General features: G+C 39.7%; 1 protein-coding gene across 8 annotated transcripts in view; it reads right to left on the reverse strand.

Annotated features, from left to right (window-relative positions):
• Positions 1–19236, reverse strand: part of CDK19 (cyclin dependent kinase 19) — a 211267-nt gene that overhangs the window by 45516 nt on the left and 146515 nt on the right. For 5 of the 8 annotated variants that reach the window (XM_035296518.3, XM_054254330.2, XM_035296524.3 and 2 more), the window contains one exon: positions 17204–17344. The exons of the other annotated variants lie outside the window; for them this stretch is intronic. In XM_035296518.3, coding sequence (XP_035152409.1) covers positions 17204–17344 — 141 coding nt within the window. The remainder of the gene's footprint in view (positions 1–17203; positions 17345–19236) is intronic. 8 annotated transcript variants of the gene reach the window in all.

The raw sequence follows: 19236 nt of genomic DNA on the forward strand, positions 1-19236 counted from the left end.
AATTTACAGCCAACAAACATATGAAAAAAAGCTCATCATCACTGGTCATTAGAGAAATGCAAATCAAAACCACACTGAGATACCATCTCATGCCAGTTAGAATGGTGATCATTAAAATATCAGGAGACAACAGATGCTGGAGAGGATGTGGAGAAATAGAAATGCTTTTACACTGTTGGTAGGAGTGTAAATTAGTTCAACCATTGTGGAAGACAGTGTGGCAATTCTTCAAGGATCTAGAAATAGAAATACCATTTGACCCAGTAACCCCATTACTGAGTATATACTCAAAGGATTATAAATCATTCAAGTATAAAGACACATGCACACATGTTTATTGCAGCACTGTTCACAATAGCAAAGACCTGGAACCAACCCAAATGCCCATCAATGATAGACTGGATAAAGAAAATGTGGCACATATACACCATGGAATACTATGTAACCATTAAAAAGGATGAGTTCACGTCTATCGCAGGGCCATGGATGAAACCGGAAACCATCATTCTCAGCAAACTGACACAAGAACAGAAAACCAAACACTGCATATTCTCACTGATAAGTAGGTGTTGAACAATGAGAACACACAGACACAGGGAGGGGAACATCATACACTGGGGTCTGGGGGGTGGGGGGACTAGGAGAGGAATAGCAGGTGGTGGGGGGATTGGGAGGGATAGCATTAGGAGAAATACCTAATGTAGATGACAGGCGATGGATGCAGCAAACCACCACCATGGCACATGTATACCTATGTAACAAACCTGCACAATCTGCACATGTACCCCAGAACTTAAAGCATAATAAAAAAATTTTTAAAGGGTACACCTTATTGTATATAAATTCCACCTAAGTAAAATTAATTTAATAAAATAGCATGCCTAAATTGATTCTTCAGTAATAGCCAAAGGGCTCAAAATCCTGGGGCTCTGTCTATAGTCTTTGATTCTCAACTAGTTCTGCCATTACGATCAATGTGCGATGCATCTTAATTAGACTTTCGTAGTGACCTTGAAGTTTCTTTGGTAAACAGTCTTCTTCATACATGTGTTTGTCAGCACAGGCCACTAAAACTTTACGTTTAAGTCAGTGATCAGCAAATGAGCTCTGTCCCTAAGTTAAACCTTAAGAGGCTTCATATGTCACTGTGACTCAAATCATGGCTTCTTGAAAGCTGGCCCTCTTGGAGTAGGATTCTTGGTATGTACCCTCTGCCTACAGAGTAACTGGTAGTACATTAAAGCAAACTGACAGGTACATGTGCAGGACTCTGTTGAAAGCACCAACTACCAGGCTATGAGCCCAGATGATAAAACTGTCATGCCAAAAACAACAACAACAAATTATAGCCCATGTCTATAAAACACATTAATATTACCTTCTTATATATGTAAGGTGTGTGTCACCGTATCCAGAGCACTGTAAGAAACACTGCGTCTGATCTACACAAGGCCTGTGTAGAGGCAGCAAGACAGGAGCATAGATGGCATTATTATCATCAAAGGCCTCCAGAATGCAGACGTGAATGGCTAAGCCACAGACTATCAAGGACGCAGCTTTAAGGAACTTCTTAGGAACCAGAGATCACTATAGAAACACGATTCTTCAGCATGACAAGATTTGTAATTGTCCAAAATCGCCTAAAGTAGCAGGTCAGAAGATATCCAGGCCATACTTCGCTTTTTGACTACTAACTCTGAGACGGAGTTTCGCTCTCATTGCCCAGGCTGGAGTGCATGGTGTGATCTCAGCTCACTGCAACCTTCACCTCCCAGGTTCACGTGATTCTCCTGCCTCAGCCTCCCAAGTAGCTGGGATTACAGGCATGAACCACCATGCCTGGCTAATTTTGTATTTTTAGTAGAGACAGGGTTTCTCCATGTTGTTCAGGCTGGTCAAGAACCCCCAACCTCTGGTGATTCACCCACCTCAGCCTCCCAAAATGCTGGGATGGCAGGCATGAGCCACCGCGCCCGGCCAACTCTTTATTTTAAAAGAAATTAGAATGATTAAGTCATATTAAAAGAAATACTACTTCTTACCATAATCCTCTTTAAGTAGAAGGTTAACTGATATATCAAATAAAAAATAACAAATAATTAAGTAATTTGGCTAGCATGGAATTGTTACCTCCAAAGCCTCTCTTAGTAATATCTCATTCAAGAAGGAAGAATGAAAAGTATATTTGAAGCAGTTGCTAATTATGATCTCATTTTATCAAGCTTTTAAAAACTTCCTTATTTTAAATATGAAGACTTGGCAAAAATATTTGCAATATTTAAATATAAACAGGGTAAAACATATCCTACTTTTTTTTTTTAACACCAGGAGGCATGTTTCACATATTTATATTAGCTCTCTGCTTTGTAAAGCTGAAGGGGCTAGGAAGAGTATGAGACTACAGGCACTCTGAGAAAAAAGGAGGTTAAATAAAGAAAGGGTATCTTTGGTTTACTGACAGGATCAAAACAGAATGTACACAAGCTTCTACAGAAAGAAAATGAGATATTTAGGAACTCTGAAGCTACATTCAGAAACTTTGGTGGAACTGAGGATCAACCACCATATAAATTACTTCTCAGTATTCCCCATTTTACAGATGAGTAAACTGAGGCTTAAGGATCAAAATCAGAATTTTTTAAAGTGTAGGTTCTCCAAGTTTCCATATCTTAAGGACTAAGTAAGGCTAAAACTCCAGAACAATATTAAATGCCTGAAAAATGCTGGCATGATGGTTACAGTACGATTTTAGGGGGTTTGCCTTATAGAGCCCTATTTAGCAGAGATGAAATTAAAGACCTACTGTATCTCCTTGTCAGACAATTTATGAAGAGAAGCTATGCTGCATGTAGAGATTTCTGAGCACTTAATCAAATGTTCACAAAGATGAACAGTACAGCATTTTTCTTACAGCTGAGTGAATACAGAGGGGGGTCTTTGACTTTTACATACATGGTATTAGACTTTCATACAGAGAAGTCTTTATTCTCTTTAGCTAAAGGTCTTTTTCATCTTTCTGCATGGTGTCCTTTCAATGCCTCTGGGCTAGCGGTTACAATTCAGCAGAAATACCAGCCTTGGAAAACAATGTTTTGCCATTATTTAAAATTTTCTTCACATTTTTGCCTCTGCTTTACACAAAAGAGTAGAATATAGAAATATGAAAGTACCAATACTAGTGATAAGCACAGGCCTCAGACTGCATAAAAAGATGGAAATGTCTAGGTATGTTCAAAGTGATAAATTCTGGACCTCAATTGAACGCATCATCTGAACTTAAGTAGATTAAACCTGTGGTTCAACAGCAGGGAGAGGAGGAAGAGGGAGGAAGAGGAGAGGAGGGGAAAATTAGAAAACATATTTTGAATTCTGAAAATCACTGAACAATGTTTCTTAAAGAGAAGAGATAATTAGTACATTGTAACAATTTTTTAGCTCTTTCCAACCAGAACTGCCCCCAAATCCTATCATCCATGTTACTTTTACACATAAAAAAAGGACTTTTGCATTTTCTCTCTCTCTTTTTTTTTTTTTTTTTTTTTGAGATGAAGTGTCCCTCTTGTAGCTCAGGCTGGAGTGCAATGGCACAATCTATGCTCACTGCAACCTCCACCTCCCAGATTCAAGCGATTCTCCTGCCTCAGCCTTCCAAGTAGCTGGGATTACAGGCATGTGCCACCACGCCCAGCTAATTTTATATTTTCAGTAGAGATGGGGTTTCTCCATGTTGGTCAGGCTGGTCTTCAACTCCTGACCTCGGGTGATCTGCCCACCTTGGCCTCCCAAAGTGCTGGGACTACAGGTGTGAGCCACCAAGCCCAGCCTGCATTTTCTTTATTGTATTTCCACTGAATAAAAAATGACAATAACAGGATCTATTTGTCATTTAACTTTTGCTCTGTTTCGTTTTTTAGAGTCAGGGTCTATGTTGCTCAAATTAGACTCAAACTCCTGGGCTCAAGGTATCTTCCCACCTTATCCTCTTGAGTAGCTGGGACTACAGGTATGTGTCATCACAACTAGTCCCAAATATCATTTAAAAGCTTCCTCAGCTCTGATAGTGAAGCAGGATATTTCCCTGACCCCTTCGCATGCTGGAATTGGAATGCATGGGCACCAGCAGGGGCGAACTCCACTCACTCAACTTGCTCACAGGATGGGGAGCATGCAGGTGAGTGGGTGCAGGAGCCGGTGCAAGCCCTTTTGGGTGCCAGCAGGAGCAAAACTCTGTGCAAGTCCTCTGGCAGCATCTAAGGGGGGTGTCTGCGACCTCTGAAGCCCCAGAAGGAATGGTACAGTGCCCTTTTAGCTTTGCCCTCTGTGGACACATTAAGTGTTAACAGCTCAGTGGAGGGTCAGTGTGACAGCCTTTTGAACCCACACCCATGACACCCAAGTTCTTATTCAGCATCCAGGAGGAATGAGGTCACCCTAGCAAACTGAAGATGGTAAATGCGGGGGACTTTATTCCCAATAATAGTGGCTCTCAGAAGGAAGGAGAGTAGGAAAGGGGATGGAGCAGGAAGGTAATCTTCCCCTGAAGTCCAGCCATCCCCAGCTAGACTCTTCTCAAAAGCTACACCATCGAGCTGTCCTTCTGAAGTCAAGCTGCTTTTCTCCGACATCCAACCATAGTCTCCAACATCCAGCTGCTTCTCCTCCTCTCTGCCATGTGAGCCTGAGGTTTTTATGGGCACAGGATGGGAGCAGGGCAAGCCATGGATGGTTTTGGAAAAGGCAACATTCAAATGGGAAAACAAGATGTAAGTTCTCACCTTGGGCAATGGTATCAGGGTTTTTGGCTTGAGGGTGGGAACCTCGCCAGAGACCCACCCTCTTCTACCCAGAATTTCCCTGCCTCCTGTCTCTATCAGTAGGTAGCTTCAGACATGGTTTCCAATAGTTGCCATCTCCTGGTATACACACTGTTGTGTAAACTCCTCTCCTTGAGTGTGGACTATACCTAATGACTTGCTTCTAGCGAAGAGAATAAAACAAAATTAATGGGATGTCACTTCCATAATTAGATTATAGAAAATTTACTTTCTCTCTCTTGCCTTCTTGCTTGCTCACTCTGGTGAGCAAACTGCCACCTTGTGAGATATCTATAAAGAGGCTCATGTGGCACGGAACTTCACCTCATGAGCTGATGGATGAAGGTTTTCACCCATCAGTTCACAAGGAAATGAATCCTCCCAACAACCAAATGAGTCAGCTAGGAAAGGGATTCTTTCCAGTCAAACTTTGTGATAACTAATTCTGGGTAGAATTTCCTTTTAAAAGACCTTGAAACAAAGGACCCAGATAAACCACACATGGATTCCTGACCCACAGAAACTGTGAAATAATAAATGTTGTTTAAGCCACTAAGTTTGGGGTTAACCTGTTACACAGCAACAGATAACTGACACAGCATTAAAATATATATAGCCAATGTGTCATAACCTAGAATGCTGTTGAAAATCCAGTAAGTATTTAGTGAATAAGCAGATGTCACAAAAAAGCAAAGTTAACAAACCAAAACTAAAATTTGCTGTCAATTAGTATGAAAATATATCCACGAAAGAAAAAAAATATCCAAAGTCATATAATATATATAGTTCCCAACTTATAATGGATCTACGTATTGATCTTTCAACTTCAGGATGGTGCAAAAGCAATACACATTCAGTAAGCTCCTTAACTTACAAAGAGGCTACTTCTGGATAAGCCCACTGTATGTTGAAGATATAAATTATAAGTTAAAAAGGTACTTTGCCTTATAATATTTCAACTTATGATGGGTCTATTGAGATGTAACTCTATCAAAAATTGGGAAATATCTGTACTTTCCTCTGCAACTAGAATATCTATTGCAACATTTCTTTTTTATTTTATTTATTTATTTATTTATTTTTATTTTAATTTTTTATTGGATTATAGGTTTTGGGGTACATGAGCAGAGCATGCAAGACAGTTGCGTAGGTACACACATGGCAGTGTGCTTTCTTTTCTTCTCCCCTTTACCCACATTTGGCTTTTCTCCCCAGGCTATCCCTCCCCACCTCCCCCTCCCACTGGCCCTCCCCTTGTCCCCCCAATAGACCCCAGTGTTTAGTACTCCCCTTTCTGTGTCCATGTGTTCTCATTTTTCATCACCCACCTATGAGTGAGAATATGCAGTGTTTCATTTTCTGTTCTTGTGTCAGTTTGCTGAGGATGATGTTAGATCTGTCTAGTATTGACAGTGGAGTGTTAAAGTCTCCCACTATTATTGTGTGAGAGTCTAAGTCCTTTTGTAAGTCCTTAAGAACTTGCCTTATGTATCTGGGTGCTCCTGCATTGGGTCCATATATGTTTAGGATCGTTAGCTCTTCTTGTTGTATCGATTCTTTTACCATTATGTAATGGCCTTCTTTGTCTCTTTTGATCTTTGTTGCTTTAAAGTCTATTTTATCGGAGATGAGAATTGCAACTCCTGCTTTTTTTTGCTTTCCATTTGCTTGGTAAATCTTCCTCCATCCCTTTATTTTGAGCCTTTGTGTATCCTTGCATGTGAGATGGGTTTCCTGGATACAGCACACTGATGGGTTTTGGCTTTTTATCCAATTTGCCAGTCTGTGTCTTTTGATTGGTGCATTTAGTCCATTTACATTTAGGGTTAATATTGCTATGTGTGAATTTGACACTGCCATTTTGATGCTAAGTGGCTGTTTTGCCTGTTAGTTGTTGTAGATTCTTCATTATGTTGATGCTCTTTAGCATTCAGTGTGATTTTGGAATGGCTGGTACTGGTTGATCCTTTCTATGTGTAGTGCCTCTTTTAGGAGCTCTTGTAAAGCAGGCCTGGTGGTGACAAAATCTCTGAGTACTTGCTTGTTCGCAAAGGATTTTATTTTTCCTTCACTTCTGAAGCTCAGTTTGGCTGGATATGAAATTCTGGGTTGAAAGTTCTTTTCTTTAAGAATGTTGAATATTGGCCCCCACTCTCTTCTGGCTTGTAGTGTTTCTGCCGAGAGATCTGCTGTGAGTCTGATGGGCTTCCCTTTGTGGGTGACCCGACCTTTCTCTCTGGCTGCCCTTAGTATTCTCTCCTTTATTTCAACCCTATTGAATCTGACGATTATGTGCCTTGGGGTTGCTCTTCTTGCAGAATATCTTTGTAGTGTTCTCTGAATTTCCTGCAATTGAGTGTTGGCCTGTCTTGCTAGGTGGGGGAAATTTTCCTGGATGATGTCCTGAAGAGTATTTTCCAGCTTGGAATCATTCTCTTCGTCCCCTTCTGGTACACCTATCAAACGTAGGTTAGGTCTTTTCACATAGTCCCACATTTCTTGGAGACTTTGTTCATTCCTTTTTGCGTTTTTTTCTCTAATCTTCATTTCTCGTTTTATTTCATTGAGTTGGTCTTCGACTTCAGATATTCTTTCTTCTGCTTGGTCAATTCGGCTATTGAAACTTGTGCATGCTTCGCGAAGTTCTCGTATTGTGTTTCTCAGCTCCTTTAATTCATTCATATTCCTAAGTTATCCATTCTTGTTATCATTTCCTCAAATCTTTTTTCAAATCTTTTCTCAAGGTTCTTAGTTTCTTTGCATTGATTTAATACATGATCTTTTAGCTCACAAAAGTTTCTCATTATCCATCTTCTGAAGTCTAATTCCGTCATTTCGTCACAGTCATTCTCCGTCCAGCTTTGTTCCCTTGCTGGTGAGGAGTTTTGGTCCTTTCTAGGAGGCGAGGTGTTCTGGTTTCGGGGGGTGTTTTCCTCCTTTTTGCGCTGGTTTCTTCCCATCTTTGAGGATTTGTCCGCTGGTCGTCTGCATAGTTGCTGACTTTTCGATTGGGTCTCTGAGTGGACACCCTGAATGTTGATGATGAAGTATTTCTGTTGCTTGGTTTTCCTTCTACCAGTCTAGCCCCTTCGCTGTACGACTGCTGAGGTCCGCTCCAGACCCTGCTTGTCTGGGGTGCACCTCTAGCAGCTGTGGCACAGCGAGGGATGCTACCAGTTTCTTTTTCTGCTATCTTTGTCCCAGGATGGTGCCTGCCTAATGTCAGTCTTTTGGATATAGAGGGGTCAGGGAGCTGCTTGAGGAGACAGTTTGTACTTTATAGGGGTTTAATTGCTGAGCTGTGAGCTGTGTTGTTCATTCAGGGCTGTTAGGCTGCTATGTTTGATTCTGCTGCAACAGAGCTCATTAAAAAAACCCTTTTTTTTCTCAAATGCTGTGTTGAGGGGTTTGGGCTTTATTTTTGGATGTCCGTTGAGGTCCTGCCCAGCTAGGATGCAGACTAGCCACTGTTTGCCTGCCGAGGCTCCGCCCTGCTGATGTGAGGCTCGCCCTGGCTCCGCTGTTCTGCTGTTCTCCGCCACACCCTGCGGCGGAGTCTCTCTGTTGTAGCGGGTTGCCTCGGCGACAGCAGGCTGCGTCAGCAGTGGGGTGTATCTCAGTAGGGACGGGTTGCCTCGGCAACGGCTGGCTGCGTCAGCAGTGGGCGTGTATCTCAGTAGGGACGGGTTGCCTCGGCAACGGCTGGCTGCGTCAGCAATGGGCGTGTATCTCAGTTGGGGCGGGTTACCTCGGTAATGGTGGCCGCCCCTCCCCCTCAGAGCGTCTGGGGCCGTCTGCACGGGGCTTGTTTGAAATCGCGGTTTTGTTCGTCCCACTGGGCCAATCCTAACGCTCTGTTCCTGCAATCCCCTGGGCTGGCCCACTGTTCAAGTCTAGCTCAGTCTCAAGTCCAGCCCTCTCACGTCTCCAGTTGCTGGTTCAACGGGGCACCCGGACAAGTGCGCCCTGTGGGGAGCGCTGGGTAGGGCCGGCCGCCGCCACCCCGGCTGCCGGCTTCGCCAAGCGTAATATCTGCCTGGCGTCCCGCGTCTCCTCTTCACTTGGGAATTTCCCCGTTCCGTGAGCAACAAAGATCAGTCTGGAAATGCAGCTCAGACTCACCTCTCCGCAGACACAACGAGAACTCCAATCCTGGGTTGTTCTCACAGCGCCATCTTGAGTCCCCCTCCTTATTTATTTATTTAGAGATGGAGTCTCACTACATTGTCAGACAGGAGTGTAGTGGCTATTCACACATACAAACATAGCATACTACAGTGTTGTACCACTGTCCTCAATCAATCCTCCTACCTCAGCCTTCAGAGTAACTGGAACTACAGGTATGTGCCACCTTACCCAGCTTGCATCACATTCTTTAATCAAATGAAATCATATCTGACTCAAAGTACTGGCAAGGTTTTTTGTTATTACTACTATTCTGATAGACCTCTAATAGAAGTTTTTAGGTAGAATAGTAGCTCATAGCTACTAAAATGTTTAGTAGCTGTTAATTAACAACAAAAGCCAAAAGATTTCTGGATACAAAATTATTTTCTCTCTCAAGTGGATCTCACAAAATTTTGATATACTGTACGATGTTTGCAGACCACATAGTTATTTGTGCCCACAGACTTCAAAAGACTGCAAATCCACCCACTAATGTGAAAAGAGCCTTGAGATGGAAACTCCACACATATTTTTAATTTATTTTTATTTTTTATTTTTGGGGGACTGAGTCTCACTCTGTTGTCCAGGCTGGAGTGCAGTGGCCTGATCTTAGCTCACTGCAATCTCTGCCTCCCAGGTTCAAGCGATTCTCCTGACTCAGTCTCCCAAGTAGCTGGGATTCCAGGTAGCCGCCACCACACCCAGCTAATTTTTGTATTTTTAGTAGAGACAGGATTTCAGTATGTTGGCCAGGCTGGTCTGGATCTCCTGACCTCAGGTGATCTGCCCGCCTTGGCCTCTCAAAGTGCTGGGATTACAGGCATGAGCCACTGCACCCGATCTCCACACATATTTTTTAAAAGACAGAGCTAGGGTTGGCGCCCTGAAGCATTCATTCAAATCCTTCATTCAATAAAGACTTAGTGCTTATTGTGTACTAGGTTCTGGGACATGATAATGAAAAATGAAATATTCTAACTGACGGTTCAATTTATGTCACTGAGCTAGTAGCAAGATTCTGAAATGAAGGAGTCATAAATCCACTTAATATTATCATTTAGCCAGCATTTGTCTATCATTGCTAAAGAATAATGTAAAATTGCTATATGCCTTGCTGAAATTCAATTCAAATAACTTTTGAGCATAAACAATACACCAATGCTGGGACTACAAAAATTAGTGAGATATGAACCTTGCTCTCAAGAAGCTCATAATTTGGAAAAAGAGATAAACTAAATCTTGGCATCCTTCCAATCTACCAAAATAGTAATTCCATAAAAATGAGTCATCCTATATTTCATTTTCTTACTCTTAGCTATATCCTGCTATAAAATTAAAATACATCTTTTCTCCCTTGGTGTTTACAAGTTCCAAGTATTTATAGACTTATATCTCTACTTCACTGTCTCTCGGCCAAGATGAATATATTTAGCTCTCTTTCTCTTTTCCTTTTAAAGCAATTCCTCATTTTAAGTTATTTTTTGTGACTTTATTTAAATTCTCTATTTCTGCATAAATTCTAGGATTCGAATGTATGTCATTCGAATTAAAATACTGATTCGGATATAAAATCAATCGTAATGAAAAACACCAACCCTTATGATGATGCAATGCCTCTGCGTATGATGTCTAAAACACTGGCTTTTGTTTAAATTTTTTATTTCATACTGTAAATTTATATTTACTCTAACACATTTAATTGTATGGATTTTCCAGGTTTCTCACATCAAATGAAATTCAGAGATGATTAGCAGTCAGCTGTGACTAACAAATAGTGTAAAGCCAAATTTCCTAAAGCAACAGAAAATGAAGCATTAAGAAAAACAAAACTAGGCAGGGCGCAGTGGTTCAAGCCTGTAATCCCAGCACTTTGGGAAGCTGAGGCAGGTGGATCACGAGGTCAAGAGATCGAGACCATCCTGGTCAGCATGGTGAAATCCCGTCTCTACTAAAAATACAAAAAATTAGCTGGGCATGGTGGTGCGTGCCTGTAATCCCAGCTACTCAGGAGGCTGAGGCAGGAGAATTGCCTGAACTTGGGAGGCGGAGGTTGCGGTGAGCCGAGATCGCGCCATTGCACTCCAGCCTGGGTAACAAGAGCGAAACTCAGTCTCCAAAAAAAAAAAAAAAGGAAAAACAAAACTAGTCATTGACTACAACAGCAACACTACTCTTAAGCTCACAAAAAATAATTTTGCAAATGTCTCCATCATCCTCTTTTAAAGGGCATATTCATATTTGATATACTTTTATTCCTGTATCTACTACAGAATATATTTATGAAGTAAGCATATGGTTTAAATCTACTTCTCAAAGTACTTTGGCAAAACCACGACAATATGGAACAGATATCAGGACTCAAGATTAGTGAATCAAGAACTGAAGAGACTATCACAGACTAGATTCCTGTTGGTTCAAAGTTTCTTTATCTTTTTCTTAATACATGGTCTCAATTTGTTGCCCAAGGCTGGAGTGGAGTGCAGTGGCACAATCATGGCTCACTGCAGCCTTGACCTCCTGGGCTAAAGCAGTCCTCCCACTTCAGTTTCCTGATAGCTGAAACAACAGGCATGCACTGTTAATGCTCAGTTAATTTTTTATTTTTTGTAGAGATGGGGATCTCACTATGTTGCTTATGTTGCTCAGGCTGCTTTTGAACTCCTGGGCTCAATCACTCCTCCTGCCTTGGCCTCTGAAAGTGCCGAAATTACAAACATGAGCCACCACACCCAGTCAGTTCAAAATTTCAAATATTATTACTCACTTGTGGAGTTGGGGCCATTCAATAAGTATGCAGGTAAAATATAAACCAGTGCTATACTATGTAAGAACCATATTCAGAACGCATTTTCAACACTGTTCATGCCATTGATGAGGTAATAATCATCAGCTTTTCCAATGGGGTAAAAAAATTCATTCTGTGGCTCACAAACTGTCAATACTTAAACAAAAAGACCCCTAAAACTCTCTAGGTCAAGCAGGCTCCAAACCATATCTTCCGAGTCCAACCTCACACTACCACAATTGAGCTCATCCATATTTGAGCCAGCCAGAACTGCATATCCTTTCTGAGATAATCTAAGTGCTTTATTACCTCACAATTTTTACATCCCAAACCCCCTTAGGTTACCCTCATCAACAAAGTCTCTATTTAAATTCTACTCATCTTTCAAAGTCCAGCTCAAATGCAACCTGCTCTTTGAAACTTTCCCTCATCCCCCACTCACAAGCTCTTCCGACCTTGCATAGATTTAGTCTGTGGTTCCCATGTAGCTACAATCAATTCTCTCTCATCTATCTTACAGTATAATTGTTAGTGTGTATGTTGTATTTCTTCAAGGCTCCTTGTGAAGAAGGTCTTTGATGCACTCATATTTGTATTGTTCCCATCCCTCTGTACTTTACACATACAAGAAAACAAAAAATGTTCATTGAGGATAGTGTATTTGAATACCTGATACCCAAAATGTCACAGTACTATTCTCCCTGATACTCACTCACTGAGGAAAGATTTCCTCAACACCTACTGTGTACAGGGGAAGTAGCGTACAAAAAGAGACATAGACCGTGCTCTCTCAAAAGTTTACAGGCTAGGAGATGTTCTAAGAGTTCTCTAAACCTGCTATAATACTAATAGATAAATGCCATAAGTAAAGATGCAATACAGCAGGAACCAAAACAAGGAGAGATTCGTTCCAAGTAGACATGGATATGAGGTTAAGTTTTCATTAGCATTTGTGTTGGACCCTGAAAGACAGATCGTATTTGAATATGTCAAGACAGGGTTAAGGGGTTTTAAGATAGGGGAAATAAAAGCCATTAAGGCAGGAAATCCCAGGAGGAGACAGGGAACAATCCATAGTTCAATAGTAAAGTATACATGAAAGATGACAGGGATAGAGAAAAATTTTAAAGGCAGTTAAAGCTTTATTTGGTAAAACTCTGAAAGCCAAATAAGGAAGTAGAGATTTAGTCTGTAAGCAACTAGGAACTATTTCAAAGTTCTTGAACAGGACCTGAGGAACTGGTCAGAGGGCCCAAAGTGGATTGGAAGGGAAAGAGATTGTTGACAACAGACAAGTATAGAGAGTAGTATCACAATGCAAGAAAGAGATAATAAAAGCCTGAACTAGGAATGAGGACTAGAGATGAAAATAGATGAATGCAAGGCAGATTTTAGAAATGACACTGAAAGAACTTGACAAGTTCTAGATGTGGAGTGCAAAGAAGGGTCTGCAAAGAGGTAAAAGAAGTTTCTAAGCCAGGAAGAGGGTGGTGCCATAACCAAAAGAGAGGACAGTAAAGCAGCAGCAAATCTGAGTAGGAGAAAACGGAGTCCTGCGCATACTAAATTTAAGTATCAGTAGACATTCAGGTGACAATGTCACGAATAAAATGTGTTAAGCTACGCTATTTAGAACAAAATATAGAATTTTAAGAAACAAGAGATAGGAGCTCAGATAAATTAATCTTTAATAAAAGATTCTTATCAATCATTCAAACATGAACACAACCTCAAAAATATAACCTGCATAAGTTTCATTAAATGCACCGCAGATTAAAATCTAAAAGCCCATTTATGAAGGAGGTCTTCTCATGATCTAGAACAACATCATGTACCCAATAATCTTTTTTTTTTTTTTGAGATAGGGTCTGGTTCAGTTGCCCAGGCTCAAACCATCTTCCCACCTCAGCCTTCCAAATAGCTGGGACTGCAGGAGTGCACCACCATGCCCTGCTAATTTTTGTACTGTTTGTAGTGATGGGGTTTTACCATGTTGCCCGGGCTGGTGTTGAAGTCCTGAGCTCAAGTGATCCACCCACCTCAGCCTTCCAAAGTGCTGGGACTACAGGCATGAGCACCACACCCAGCCCAATAATCACTTTAAAACATGCTGATTCATAGTTAATAGTAAAGTGGACATTTGGAAGCCTCAAAGAATCTTAGTTAAAAATTATAAGGAGACATGCTTCCATTAATATGGTAAATACATCTTTATGGCCACTATCATTTGACCCCAATTTATACAATGTCATAGCAAGACATGGTCAAGTCAGATGAGTAGCCTTGACTGACAAGGTCCCAGAGGATACTAACTAGAACCTGTTGACAATAAACACCTCTCATCAGTTAATAAAATAAAATTTACCTAGATGTATCCCTACCATATCCTGAGAATTCTCAAAAGCCTAAGAAACAAAAGATCATGAAATCACTTTCTGGGGGCAAAATAAAACCTCCAATGATAAACTGAAGAGAAAAATGAGGATTGCAGCTATTTCATAACCATATCTTAAGAACAAACAAAAGAAACTTCATCAACATAAACTAAAATGACAACAGTGTGAAGATGAATATTCAGCAATATAATTTGATATCAGTAAATGTTTGTTAAATGTATAGTGAAAAAGTAAAATAAAATGATAAATTGCAGCCAATTTGCCTAATAAGCATATTCAACCTGTTATGTTTATTTATTCATCTGTTTATTAATATTCATAACATTCGTTTTACCAGGTACAATGTCATTATTTCAGTTTAGATCATAAAGAAAAAAAAATGAGAACTCAATATTAATTATGTTTTTACTAATGATGAGCAATAATATGAAGAAAAACTTGAATTAAAATGTATTTGTTTCACATGTGACTACTCCATCAAAACTGTAATCATCTGTTAAAAATCACACTGATAACCACATGATTATCTCAATTGACGCAGAGAAGGCATTCGACAAAATTCAACAGCCCTTTATGCTAAAAACCCTCAATAAACTCGGTATCGATGGAACGTATCTCAAAGTAATAAAAGCTATTTATGACAAACCAACAGCCAATATCATACTGAATGGGCAAAAACTGGAAGCATTCCCTTTGAAATTCGGCACTAGACAAGGATGCCCTCTGTCACCACTCCTATTCAATATAGTACTGGAAGTTCTAGCCAGAGCAATCAGGCAAGAAAAAGAAATAAAGGGTATTCACATAGGAAAGGTGGAAGCCAAATTGTCTCTATTTGCAGACGACATGATAGTATATCTAGAAGACCCCGTTGCCTCAGCCCAAAAACTCCTGAAACTGATAAGCAACTTCAGCAAAGTCTCAGGATACAAAATCAATGTGCAAAAATCACAAGCATTCCTCTACACCAATAATAGACTTAAAGAGAGCCAAATCAAGAACAAACTGCCATTCACAATTGCTACAAAAAGAATAAAATACCTAGGAATACAAATCACAAGGAACGTAAGGGACATCTTCAAGGAAAACTACAAACCACTGCTCAACGAAATAAGAGAGGACACAAACAGATGGAGAAACATTCCATGTTCATGGTTAGGAAGAATTAATGTCATGAAAATGGCTATACTGCCCAAAGTAATTTACAGAATCAACGCTATCCCCATCAAGCTACCATTGACTTTCTTCACAGAACTGGAAAAAACCACCATGAACTTCATATGGAACCAAAAGAGAGCCCGCATAGCCAAGTCAATTCTAAGCAAAAAGAACACAGCGGGGGGCATCACACTACTGGATTTCAAACTATACTACAAGGCTACAGTAATCATAACGGCATGGTACTGGTACCAAAACAGAGATATAGACCAATGGAACAAAACAGAGGCATTGGAGGCAACACAACATATCTACAACCATACAATCTTTGATAAACCTGACAAAAACAAGCAATGGGGAAAGGATTTCCTGTTTAACAAATGGTGTTGGGAAAACTGGCTAGCCATGTGCAGAAAGCAGAAACTGGACCCCTTCCTGACACCTTACACTAAAATTAACTCCAGATGGATTAAAGACTTAAACATAAGACCTGGCACCATAAAAACCCTAGAAGGAAATCTAGGCAAAACTATCCAGGACATAGGAGTAGGCAAGGACTTCATGAACAAAACACCAAAAGCATTGGCAACAAAAGCCAAAATAGACAAATGGGACCTAATCAAACTCCACAGCTTCTGCACGGCAAAAGAAACAGTCACTAGAGTGAATCGGCAACCAACAGAATGGGAAAAAATTTTTGCAATTTACCCATCTGACAAAGGGCTGATATCCAGAATTTACAAAGAACTCAAACAGATTTATAGGAAAAAAACAAACAAGCCCATTCAAAATTGGGCAAAGGATATGAACAGACACTTTACGAAAGAAGACATATATGAGGCCAACAATCATATGAAAAAATGCTCATCATCACTGGTCATCAGAGAGATGCAAATCAAAACCACATTGAGATACCATCTCACGCCAGTTAGAATGGCGATCATTAAAAAATCTGGAGACAACAGATGCTGGAGAGGATGTGGAGAAAAAGGAACACTTTTACACTGTTGGTGGGAGTGTAAATTAGTTCAACCATTGTGGAAGATAGTGTGGCGATTCCTCAAGGCCTTAGAAATAGAAATTCCATTTGACCCAGCAATCCCATTACTGGGTATATATCCAAAGGACTATAAATCGTTCTACTATAAGGACACATGCACACGAATGTTCATTGCAGCACTGTTTACAAGAGCAAAGACCTGGAATCAACCCAAATGCCCACTGATGATAGATTGGATTGGGAAAATGTGGCACATATACACCATGGAATATCATGCAGCAATCAGAAATGATGAGTTTGTGTCATTTGTAGGGACATGGATGAATCTGGAGAACATCATTCTCAGCAAACTGACACAAAAACAGAAAATGAAATACCGCATATTCTCACTCATAGGTGGGTGATGAAAAATGAGAACACATGGACACAGGGAGGGGAGTACTAAACACCGGGGTCTATTGGGGGGAAAGGGCGAGGGCCAGCGGGGGGGGGGAGCTGAGGAGGGATAGCCTGGGGAGAAACACCAAATGTGGGTGAAGGGGAGAAAGGAAGCAAAACACACTACCATGTGTGTACCTATGCAACTGTCTTGCATGTTCTGCACATGTACCCCAAAACCTAAAATAAAATAAAAATTTAAAAAAAAATTCACACTGATATTTTACAGCTATGTGTAAATATAATGGAATAATATACACCAAATATTACTAGCGTTAATCTTTTGATTATAGGTTTATGGGTGATTTTTATCTTCTTTTTTGCTTATGTATATCTTCAAGTTTTTCTATAATTAATGTTTTAGTATAATGGTACCAAGAAGAAAATATATTTTTTAAAAGAGGAGGGAAAAACATATTGACTAATTTAAAAGAAAAATACTTACCAAATCTCTGTGAAGCACCCAATTTGCATGGAGGTAATGAATACCATCAAGAATCTGGTAAAGTAATGATTTAACCATAGATCTTGGCAACTGCATGGGCTTTTTATTTGCTTTTGATGCACGGTGAAACTTAATAATATGCTAAAAATTAAAAAAAAACATAATATAGTCTTTGATAATATCTTTGCCAATAAAACACAATCAATGCTATAAAAAATGCTCTATATTTTAAAATTACTTATTAAAGGCCAATAATGACACCAAGAAAAAAATTTGAATAAGTTCAACGAAAACTGAATCTATTTTGAGGGTGAATGTGACTGTGTTAGAGAGGGGTTATAATGACTAAATTAACTGAAACTATTAAGATTTTCATTAAATAGGACTGAAACATAAGAAGGACTGATACTGAAACAGCTGCCTACAAAAAGTATTTATATTTCTTACTCATAGAATGAAAGATTAAAAAAAGAAAGGAAAACTGTAAATCTTTTCTATAAAAAGCACTTAGCTCATTTGGATAACATCACTGATCAGGTGTATATTTTAATTATTGGAAAAGTTCCATCTTAGTTTGGTACAGAATAAATTTGAATATATTCCTGGGAATTAATATAAATATGAAATTGCTAAAAAGGAGGAGAGAGAAAAAATGGGAAATTCAATCCCACTGAAATACCTACAACTGGATCGTCACATTCAAATTTTTATATCCATATGTTATATTGTGGGTTATAAAAACACTGTACTAAATGGAAAAAAATGCTACTTGCCTCCCCTGTGTTCCCACCTCCACCACCTCCATCCCTACCCTACTCCTGCCTCTGTCCAAGACACAAAATGGACACTGAGGGCCATCAAAACTCTCCGCAAGCAATACTGATGAAGTTGTCAACAGTGCTCCAATAACTTTAAAATGACCAAATGGTGCTGGCTGCCACAGTGGCTTGCAGAGGCTGCAGTGAGCTGAGGCCAAGATCACACCAGTGCATTCCAACCTGGGTGATAGAGCGAGACTCCATCTCAAAAAAAAAAAAAGACCAAATGGTATATAAAATGATTAAGCTATTTATACAGCTTTCTTATTTTGTTTTAAACTGTTTAGTAATAACATTGATTTAAGAAATAATAGAAAATTAGAGTTTATACTATAGCAGTGATTTCTAGTAGAAATACACTGGGAGCCACATGTATAACTTTCAACTTTTTAACAGCTGTATTTAAAAAAAAAAAGAGAGACCAGGTGTGGTGGCTAACACCTGTAATCCCAGCACTTTGGGAGGCCAAGACAGGCGAATCACCTGAGATTAGGAGTTCAAGATCAACATAAAGAAAATTCCATCTTTACTAAAAATACAAAACTAGCTGGGCGTGGTGGCATATGCCTGTAATCCCAGCTATTCAGGAGACTGAGGCAGGAGAATCACTTGAACCCAGGAGGCAGAGGTTGCAGTGAGCTGAGATTGTGCCATTGCACTCCAGCCTGGGCAATACTCCATCTCAAAAAAAAAAAAAAAAGAAAGGTAAAATCAATATGTGCACTTCAGATACTTCTGAAGTGAAATTTTTAAATATTACAAATAGTAACTTCTCAGAAAAATGTCAGTTTATTCCTTAAATTATTTAAAATCAACATTTATGATTATATTTATTTTAAAATATGGTGTTGGACAGTACAGTTCTACAGGACCTGACTAGTCCAATGTTCTACATCTTCTTTCATAATGCCACTGATGTTCAAAGTAAAGTACCTACACTATCAAGTAAGCTTTGGTTGACACACAGGGAAATAGAGAAAAATGAGGAAAATACAACGTCTATGAATATCCACGAAAAGAACTGAGAAAAACACACTAGAACTTCTTGTCCATATCTGCTATAAGGGCATACACTCTGAAAGTTTCTTTAAGACCTGATTCTGTGTAAAGTTATGTTTCACCATATTTATCTTATATAGATGATAAACCACATTATATTGAATCAAAATTCACTAGCCAGCTGTGGTCAAGCACCTGTGGTCCTAGCTACTTGGG

Source organism: Callithrix jacchus, chromosome 4 (assembly GCF_049354715.1).
Source record: "Callithrix jacchus isolate 240 chromosome 4, calJac240_pri, whole genome shotgun sequence".
Taxonomy (NCBI): Eukaryota; Metazoa; Chordata; class Mammalia; order Primates; family Cebidae; genus Callithrix; species Callithrix jacchus.